This window comes from Citrus clementina, unplaced genomic scaffold (genome assembly GCF_000493195.1).
Source record: "Citrus clementina cultivar Clemenules unplaced genomic scaffold, Citrus_clementina_v1.0 scaffold_5, whole genome shotgun sequence".
Classification (NCBI taxonomy): Eukaryota; Viridiplantae; Streptophyta; class Magnoliopsida; order Sapindales; family Rutaceae; genus Citrus; species Citrus x clementina.
The window spans coordinates 8,500,313-8,510,696 of NW_006262201.1; the positions used below are offsets into that span (position 1 = coordinate 8,500,313).

Here is a 10,384-nt window from a genome sequence, read left to right on the forward strand (position 1 = left end):
TCTTTTCCATAAGAATATATCAACATGATATTCCTTGTTTTATTTTTCGTTTTCTTTCCCTTTTTTATTTTTTCTTTTATGTAATGATGTCATTTTCTACTCTATTATTGCAATGATATGACATAATCTTTATTGCATAATTTAAAATTTTATTGTCATTAAATAAAAAAATAATTTTTTTAATGTTAACAACTCATTATTTATTTGATCTTCAAAAAAAAATTATTACACTTTTAATAAATAAATAAATTATAAAGTCGATCTTTCTAGACGGGAGGATTTATAACGTCATACTCATTGATCAAGTTGTATAAATGGAAACGTTATCCTTAAAGATTCTTTATATTATTTATTTGTAGAATGATTATAGTATCAAGTTTCACGTATTCTTAACGCATGATTCATGAAATATAATTTATAATTTCATCTTATCTGCACAGATATGAGCGAACTTTTTGTTTTGTTCCAAATTTTGATATTTCACTTATAATGTTTAAGTTCCACATGTATATGCGCGTGCCAATTTTTTCAAAATTGAGTAAGATTTGACTTATCACAAACTTAGGTATTTGACTAAGGATAGATAGTATAATAATACTATTATTATTTAATCAAACTAATAAAGTTCTACAAAGTTTAGGGACAATTTAGTAATGTTATAATTTTTAAAATATTTATTATTAGTTGTGGTATAGAAATAATTAACTGTAAATAAAATCATTAAAGTATTGGTAATACTTTTTAAAGTAGTACTGAGAGTTTTAAAAACAATTATATGTGTTTGGTAAATCTTATTGTGAAACTACTGTATGAATATAAATGACTGAAATTTATATAATGTTAAATAGAATTTATTTACACATTTGTAACATTTGTAAACATGTACATAAAAATTTTTTTTATTGTGTATATATAATAATTCATAACTAAAATAAAAATTTTAATTATTAACTTTATTTTTTATTTTGTTATCTTATTATAATTGGTGGTGGTGGTGGTAGTAGTAGTAATAGTAATAATAATAATCTCTTAAAGTTAATGATTTTATTTTCTAATTAATATGAATAATTTTAGATTTTTATAATATACGTGAGAATATACATAGAATTATATTAAGTATAAAATTGATTATCAAAATAAAATTTTAAAAAACTTATTCTTCTTTATTTTTTATAAATCAATTCTCAAAATCAAATTTTAAAAAGTTACTTTTTCTCTATTTTTTAAATCTGTTGTATGATAAGGTGATTTTGTCAAAAATAATTTCTAAAAAAATTTACGAGATATAAAAATTTACTTTTAACTTTTTAAAAGTAATTCTAAATGAACCCTTAATTATAAATATTGAGAATAATTTATAATAAAAGAATTAATAATCCAAGAAGATGATTTTATTGAGATTTTCTCGTAAGCTGGTACACGGGGAATATTTTGATTGTAAACCATCGCCTTTGATTGCTACTAAACATAAAAAGTCAAAAAACTATGATGAAGACGAGACCTCATGACAAACATACCACGTTTCCCCGCACGTTATAAACATCCCTCTTCCACCCTTTTTATTTAATTACTTTTAAAATTTTTAATGGTTTATTTATTTTTAAAAAAAGAGTATTAACAATTTGATCCTTTAATTTTACAAATATCATATATAAAGATAAATTTTATAATCTTTTTCACGTTTCCCTCTTGCCAGGTTCCATTAAAAATCCATTAGTAAAATAAAATCCGTACTAAGATCTGGCTTGAGATTGAAATGCTGTATCTTCTAACATATAACTAAAAATAATTATAACTATAAAATAAAAGTTAATAGCTTGTTGTAAACATAATTTTTAAAAAATAATTTTGATAAAAATATTAATGGTATAATAGATTTTTCGTCATACAAGCAAAAAATCATATCAACATAACTTTTAAGTTACAACAATTAGTATTTATAAATTATTTTAGTATTGTACATTTTAAGTTACAATTGCCCAACTTTAATTCCAAACAAGGCCTAAATGACTTGTAAATTGTTGACTTCAAACACTATTAGTTTGGGTTCTATTAAGTTACAATTAATATAACTCACTACTCACCCAAACGTGAGGAACATGGTAGTAAAGCCCATCGGGAGGAATTCTAGAATATATTAGAGTTAATACAACTAATTAACGCATGTATGACATTTGTAATTGAATTTAATATAATCACCACTTGTATGATGATTTTTTTTAAAATAAATACACACATATTATATCATTATTTACTTGTTATGTATTTAATATGATACCTCTTATGTATTCTAAAATTTCTTATTCACCTCATGTTTACACTATTTTAAGTGGGCTATAAGTTACATTGGTTGTAATTTAGCAAGACCCATGCTAATGGAGCTACGGAAGTCATAGTTGAGTATAAAATAAATTTTTTTAGAACTCATGATGTGGGCGAACAAGATTCAAATAGTTAATCATAACACTATTAAATATTTGTTAAATTAACAATTTAGAAGTCAAATTCATGTTTTATATTTTACTTTTATGGCACTTATGAATTTTTATCTTTTATTAGAAAACTCAAACTTGATTGCTCTTTTATTTTTAGATTAATCCCATATTTCTTTGTACTTTATTTTGGAATAAAGTACAACTACTTGTAAGTTTAAGAATTTAAATATATTAGGAATTTTTAATATAAAATAGTTCCAAATACTACAAATCATACATTCTTTATTATGTGCATCAACTAGTTTAGTTGATAAATTTTTATTTTTTTTTTAGAAGAGTTGATAAAAATTTTTAAATACAAACAAAAATCAAATGTTTGAACTTGACTCATAAGGATGAGAAGAAAATTAGCCAATCGTATATCATTAGGATATAACTCTAAAAAAATACATTATTTATTAAAATTTTTTTACTATATTACTAATTAATTCAACTACTATGTCTTTAAGATTAAGGGAGGGCAAATGCATGTTTATTCTGATTTTATGAAAAAATATAACCAAACTAAATTCAAATGGATCATAAAATTGTTGAATCAAATTGAATCTTGAAGAATGAATTGGCTTGACTAACATATTTATGTTAGTTATTCGTGATTCGCATAAACTTTGTGGACTAAATTGTTATTTTCCCAACAAAAAGACGCACCAAACTGGAATAAGGGACAGAGAATGGACATGCCATTGGCCTTCACATTCATCATCTCTCTCTTTCAGCTCAAAAGATTGTAACAAAAACAAAACCAAAACACTCAAATTCCATTTTCCATAATTCCTCCACTTTCTCCCCGTCTCTGACTGAAGCTACAGTAAAATATTCTCTCCCTTCACAACAGTATCATTATTACTACTCTGTTTCCGTTTCCATTTTCCCTTTTCCCAAAAAAATTTAAAAAAAAAATTGAAAGTTTAATATTAATTCCAATTATAATTCTCTCCCACTCAGCGTTGTTTCAGATTCTTTGCTTTGCCTTCAAATCTCTCCAAACTCAAATCCCTCCTTGTTCTTTATAAATCACTCTGTTTTTCTTCACCCCAATTCTTCAAGCTTTCTTCTTCTTCTTCTTCTTCTTCTTTAATCCCCATATTTATATACATACACACACACACACATACGCACACACATATACAGCATAAACACCAAAAAAAAAAAACACAAAAAAGGAAAGAACATGGAGAAGTATGAGCTTATGAAGGACATAGGATCTGGGAATTTTGGGGTGGCTAGGCTTATGAGAAACAAAAACACCAAAGAACTCGTTGCCATGAAGTACATCGAGCGTGGCCACAAGGTTTTTCCATTTTTTTAAAATTTTTTATTAAACCCATTTTACTTCTTGCATGCATGTACCTGTTGATGAATGAAAGTTTTGATTTTTGATTTTTAATTTTGAGTTATGTTTTTGTTTATCTAATTTTTGGAATTACTGTATTTCAGATTGATGCAAATGTGGCCAGGGAGATTATTAATCACAAACAACTTCGCCACCCAAATATTATTCGCTTCAAGGAGGTTATTTTTTGTTTTTTATTTTGTGGGTTTGGTTTTTGTTTAGTTGAATTTTTGTTTGTTAAAATAGTTTTAATTTGAGAATCAATGTTGCATATATGTTTATTTTTCAAAATTTTGATTGGGGCGTTTGAGTTTTGCAGGTGGTTTTGACTCCAACACACCTGGCAATTGTGATGGAGTATGCAGCTGGGGGTGAGCTCTTTGAGCGAATTTGTAATGCTGGAAGGTTCAGTGAAGATGAAGTATGATTTATATTAGCTCTTCATAACTTTGACTTGCTTAGTATCAGTGGCCCATTGTGAAAAGAGAAAAAAATATTGTTAATTTGATTATGTTGTTTGAAATGCGGTGAAGAAAGAAAGAGGTTCTATATTATTGATTGTCACATATTTGTATTTGTGCAGGCCAGATATTTTTTTCAGCAGCTTATCTCAGGTGTCAGCTACTGTCATTCCATGGTAAAAATCACTTTAAAATATCAGAAAGATGTTCTTTCTGATTTATTGGTGAATTTCTCTCATTTTTGCTTTATTTGTTTTTTCTTTATCTGCAGCAAATATGCCACAGAGATTTGAAGCTGGAAAACACTTTGTTGGATGGAAGCCCAGCACCTCGCCTGAAAATATGTGATTTTGGTTACTCAAAGGTTTGATATTATAAACAGATCAGGGTTATAAGCTCTGTTTAATTTGATGAAGTTATTCTAAAATTTTAATCTTTTGACATTCTTTATTTGTGTAGTCATCTTTGTTGCATTCAAGGCCCAAATCAACAGTTGGGACTCCGGCATATATTGCCCCAGAGGTTCTTTCTAGGAGAGAATATGATGGCAAGGTGACATTGCTAATGTTTATTGGATGACTTATTCATATTGCATACTAAGTAAATGCTTATCTATAATGTACCTAATTATTTTGGTTTCCAATCTATATCTGTGAATTAAAGTTCATAGATGATTACCGTCACGCCCTTGGCTGTTGAATGGAAATCTGGGGCAACAGGGTTCATGGTTGCAAACATCTCTACGATGTTTTATTTCTTTCTCTCTCTTGGGTGGATCAAAGGTTAAGGTTGAGGTTTCCTGTGAAATAGTATATATTGCTGTTCTATTGTGGTTCCTACATCACCGTGTACATCCATTCAGCATTTTTTTTTTCTTTTTGTTTCCCATCTTCTATCTTGAGTTGATTTGGGAAGGCCAGTTCCTTGGTTTTCAATTTGGTCAATCAATGATTTATTTCTGATTGGCTAGTGAATAATATACAAGGATGAGACCTTTGGTGTGAAGCAATTACTAATCAAAATTGCCGCCGGCCGAACTAAAGGGCAGCAATTCTTATATCTATCATATGTTTTTACTTTTTATTGTTTTCTTCATATAGTTTTGGTATCCACTCCTATCATGTCTTCTTTACATGTGACTTTAGTTTCACATATCCAGATCTCCATGGAGCATCTAAAGTATCCACATCAATTATGTTATGGTTGATTACTGTCATTTTTCTGGCAAGAACATGAAACATATAACCTATCTTCACTTTTAGAAGCCATTAAAAAATTTTCACCTTGCAGGTTCAGTTAATACTGATTTTTGTTTGTTCAGTTGGCGGATGTATGGTCTTGTGGGGTTACTCTTTATGTTATGCTAGTGGGAGCTTACCCGTTTGAAGACCAGGAGGACCCGAAGAATTTCAGGAAGACCATTAGTGTAAGACACCTTGACATTAATCTCTCATCTATTCACGAAAGCATTTGTTTTACATTCTTCTTTACATCTTTCTCAATTTTTCTGCAGAGAATAATGGCTGTTCAATACAAGATCCCAGACTATGTTCACATATCTCAAGACTGTAGAAATCTTCTTTCTCGCATTTTTGTTGCCAATCCATCGAGGGTATGTATGATTATATCGACTCTGCTAGGGAATCTCAATTTATTTATATTATGTGTGGCTTAACGTAGAGGGTGACACACACACACATACTTGTTCTCTAACACTGTGTGGGATGTTTAGGTTGAGATTCTGATGCTGAAAGTAAAAATGATTAAAAAGAGTAAAATTAGAGAAAAACAAGGTCTGCGAACAATGTTTTAATTTGACGGGAGACCTGATGACATATGTGGTCTTATTTAGTCTTCATCATTCTAAGTTTTTTTATTACTTTAGCTTGGTATGATGTTTGGTGTGGATTATTACAACTTTTCTTAGACATTACGAGTCAGATAGTTTGCAATTGTGAGATTTGCTTTACATTCTGTGACTGGCCACTAGGTTTTGTTTTCTATATCATTATGTCATTGTGGGGGGTTAATGAGCCAAAGTTCATTAGTTTTAGTTGAGTCTTGTTTCTGTTTAGGCTGGAAATCAAAGGAGAAATTATATTTATTTACCATTCTCAATTTTCATGGACTGTAGTTTATAGAATTTCCACTTGTTTTAACTTCTGTTGGAACTATATAATTCACCTGTAGGCCAAGGTATTATGCCAAGGGAGCTTGAGTGCCATGCCTTGGGAATTGTAGATGTTTTGTAATTGCCAAAAGAAACCATGTGGACTATTTATGAGGGTGATATTTGACTGGTGGAGGGTCAATGAAAGTGTCAATATGACAAGGTGGCCTATGAAACTGTTGTTGTGAGATGTGCTACAACATCTTTGAGATGTGGAAAAAGCAAGCAACTCCTTCTATTTCTTTTCACTGTATTTAGTCTCAGGGAAATATGGGTCATCATTTGAAAACTCCAGCTACTTCCACATGCTTGGACTATGTCTACAAGCTTCTGTGGCATCATGCCTTGTATGTATCCATGGTAGGTAGTATTTTGACCATGTCCCAAAAATCATATGGTTAAAGGAAAAATGTTTGTTGGAGTTTAGCCAGGTAGGCCATTCTACTTCCACTAATAGATGTCATTAATGTGAAAATGAAGTCAGCTAGATCATGGACAGTTAGTTATTTACTGACTCTTCAGGAGCAGAAACTAAATTTTGCTTCTTTCTGGATGCTGTTTGCTCCCTTGAGTAGAAAAGATAAAGACATAATCATTGCCTCCTGTAACCAGAACTCAATTCATTGAGCCACATGCTAGTTACATTCTAGAAATTTAGAATTTCAGGTCAGATACAGGTCAGATACTACAACGTGGCTGATATCTTTTGTGGGGATGGGCCTTTTGACATGGCAGATTTACAGCTTCTAGGATTGAATCTGTTATATTTAGCCTAGATTATATTTAACATCCGGTACTGAGACATTATACATTTCCATATCCTTACAAATATACTCTATTTTTGAAATGTCAGAGACATAGAACTCAATGTTATAAAATTTGTCGTAATTATAAAATTTATTGTAATTTCTATAATACTTTTCATGACATGCAGAAATGGAGTGTATGAGAAGTTTGGCATTTGAACCATATTGTGATTGAGGAGTCATTTTTAGCAGTCGGCCATTATTAGCTTTTTATGATCCTATTTTCACTACTTGCAGCGTCCTGATTATGAACAACTTTAACTATGTAATTACTTTTTATATCTTTCTTTGTTTTACAGAGAATCACCATTAAAGAAATCAAGAGCCATCCATGGTTTCTAAAGAACTTGCCCAGGGAACTCACAGAGACAGCTCAAGCCATCTACTATAGGAAAGAAAACCCAACCTTTTCCCTCCAAAGTGTTGAAGAGATCACAAAAATTGTGGAAGAGGCCAAAGTTCCTCCTCCTGTGTCTCGATCAATCGGAGGCTTTGGCTGGGGAGGAGAAGAAGATGGTGATGAGAAGGAAGAGGAAACTGATGCAGAGGAAGAAGACGAGTATGAGAAGACCGTCAAGGAGGCTCAGCAAAGTGGAGAAGTTAGCGTCAGTTAAGAATTAATTTATCCCTCTTCCAAATATTTGAGTCAAGGATTTTGCCTCTGGGATTACCTGTACTTAAGCATGCTTTCTAGTTTCATGTTTGTATAGAGTCAGTTTTCGATTTAGGACCTGGTGGTGAATAAATGTTCTGTATATTAGTGTGTATGGATGGCGAGGGAGTTTCAAGTATTTCAACTATAAGACAACATTAGGGCGTGTTCCTTCTTGATCTTGGAAATATTAGGATTTAAGATTATTTTAGATTTCTCTTTGCTGGGGTTGATATTAGCATCGTAATTGAAGGTTTTTGTTTGGTCTAGGTACAGTCAAAAGAACATGGTTCTTGTAAGGAGTTTTAATCATAAAGTTGATATGTACGGAGTTTCTGAAGTATGTCATTATTGTGTGGTCTATCTTTTTGTTTTTGAGGTGCAATAAGAAAATGACATTTCAGCAACTTGAAACACAAAATTTGTAACATGGATGCTTCCGATTATAATGACACTTCAGCAACTTGAAATGCAAAATTTGTGACACGAAAGGCTACAGATTATTGCTTGAAGTTTTTCCTATTAAGTTTTACGTTACAGATTATAAAATTCTTATATCTGTATCTGTATAAAAAAACTGATCGTTGATTGATCAGGTTAACTAATATAGTTAAGCTTTAGTATCCTGTCATTATAGCTTTTCGGATTTTGTATTGTGTGTTTACTGACAATGTTTGTTAGTTAATGTTAATTTTCTTTTAGATTCTTAAAGTTGTATTTTGCTAGGAGAAGATGCTTCTATAGGAGAGAATGTTAATCTACAATGAAAATGCAGTGTTTTGAATTTGTCCTATTCTACCAGAATTGAAAATGTACAGTGGATTTGGGTTTGTTTTTGTGGCACCATCACTATCACCTGTGGCCCTTTTAAAAAAAAAAAAAAATTTATCATGCTAAATATATTTGTGTTTGTAAAAACCAATTGCTTTGTAGGGACAAAGAGACCAAATCAATGATAGAGAAAGAATACAAGATTTTGTGCTTTAATTTTTAAATTTACTTAAAGAGAGAAGAATGATCCTGTGAGAATCTTACGTAAGGTCAAGAAAAAGAACTGAAGAATATTTTACGCTAAATGTTTTATGCAATGTCAAAGAATCAATGATAAAGAAAGAAAAGACATTCTAAGGATTTTACTTGGATATTTTTTAGGATCATGCATGCATGCATATGTCACCTATCCTATGTACATCAAATATTTGAATGAGTTGTCCAAATTTGACACGACTCAATTATTCAACACGAACACGACTCGTATAAATAATTATGGGTCGTCAAATTTGACACGATTATTAAATAGGTTGGATCTGAATCGATACAATTTTTTTTTTTAATATCGGGTTAGGGTTAAAGTTCTTACTTCTTAACCCATTTACCTTGATATTATATTTTTTATTCTAAATTAATTTGTAAATTCATGTCATCAATATTTCACTTATAAAATTTTATATAGATACAGAACTCCAATAGTGTAAATGCATAGTATTTCGGTAGATATATATATATATATATATATATATATATATATATATATAATATTGATAAATTATATATGTGTGTATATGTGTGTGTATGTGTGTGAAATAATGTGCAAATATTTTATGTAAATTTTGTTAAATATATAGATATTAAACGGATCATTGGGTAATCCATTTATTTTTCGTGTTGAATTAAGATTTTAATATTTTGATATAATTATTAAATGGGCCGTATTTAGGTCAATTTAAATTTGATACGACATGAGAACGACATTGCAACCCATTTTCAGCTCAAATTTCAACTAACATCCATGATAGCTTTAGAAAAAACATAAAATTTGATTGAAATTAACACATTTTAAATATTGTGACATGTTTATCAAACTTCTTCTCTAATATTAGCTGGAGTGAATATTTTCTGTTTGGTTTTTTATGGAAAGGTGGACAAAGTCGATAAGTTTAGCAAATTGCCTTCTTAAATTAGAATATTATAAATTTAGGAAACTGGCTAAACTCATCGTTTTTTTAAATTGGAAGAGGAAAAAAGAAAGGTTTGCTGCTGCAAAATAAATCAATTTAAAAATGAAATAACATACTTAATAAGGTATAATAAGGTATGAATTCGAGTATCATAAGGGTTTTCTTGTAAGAATGTCCACGAATTTGATTACTTATAGAAATATCACTAGATATTTCAACCCATCTTTTTATTTTCGATTACGAAAAAGAATTACCCATCACATTAGTTCATGAATCTTTATGACTTTATGTCACTAGAATGATCTTCAAAACTCTTAAAAAGAATGAATAGAGTGATGCTAGCAAAAGCCACAATTGCTGGAAGTTTCTGTTCTTTTTTTTTTTCTGTTCCTCAAGAATGTAAAACGAGTTGGGAGAAAAATTGGAGTTTCTTGATCTGCTTTTAACTTTATTCCTTGTAGTGGGCTGGTGGGTCTTTCGTTTGGTTCATTATTTGTTCCATTCTTTCA

The 10,384-nt window shown here is 30.1% G+C and overlaps 1 protein-coding gene across 1 annotated transcript; it reads left to right on the plus strand.

Annotated features, from left to right (window-relative positions):
• Positions 1–3,612: 3,612 nt before the first annotated feature.
• Positions 3,613–8,401, plus strand: LOC18042495 (serine/threonine-protein kinase SRK2A). The gene is made up of 9 exons (XM_006431761.2): positions 3,613–3,786; positions 3,933–4,007; positions 4,148–4,249; positions 4,412–4,465; positions 4,561–4,653; positions 4,749–4,841; positions 5,611–5,715; positions 5,803–5,901; positions 7,565–8,401. Exons 1-9 carry the CDS (start codon positions 3,667–3,669, stop codon positions 7,877–7,879), a joined length of 1,056 nt encoding a protein of 351 aa, XP_006431824.1. The 5' UTR covers positions 3,613–3,666; the 3' UTR covers positions 7,880–8,401.
• Positions 8,402–10,384: the final 1,983 nt, after the last annotated feature.

Bases quoted from the DNA above. Each gene is read 5' to 3' on its own strand.
- LOC18042495 (XM_006431761.2), top strand. From the start codon at position 3,667: ATGGAGAAGTATGAGCTTATGAAGGACATAGGATCTGGGAATTTTGGG. The intron at 4,250-4,411 runs GTATGATTTATA...GTATTTGTGCAG, and splicing joins GAAGGTTCAGTGAAGATGAA to GCCAGATATTTTTTTCAGCA. The intron at 5,716-5,802 runs GTAAGACACCTT...ATTTTTCTGCAG, and splicing joins ATTTCAGGAAGACCATTAGT to AGAATAATGGCTGTTCAATA.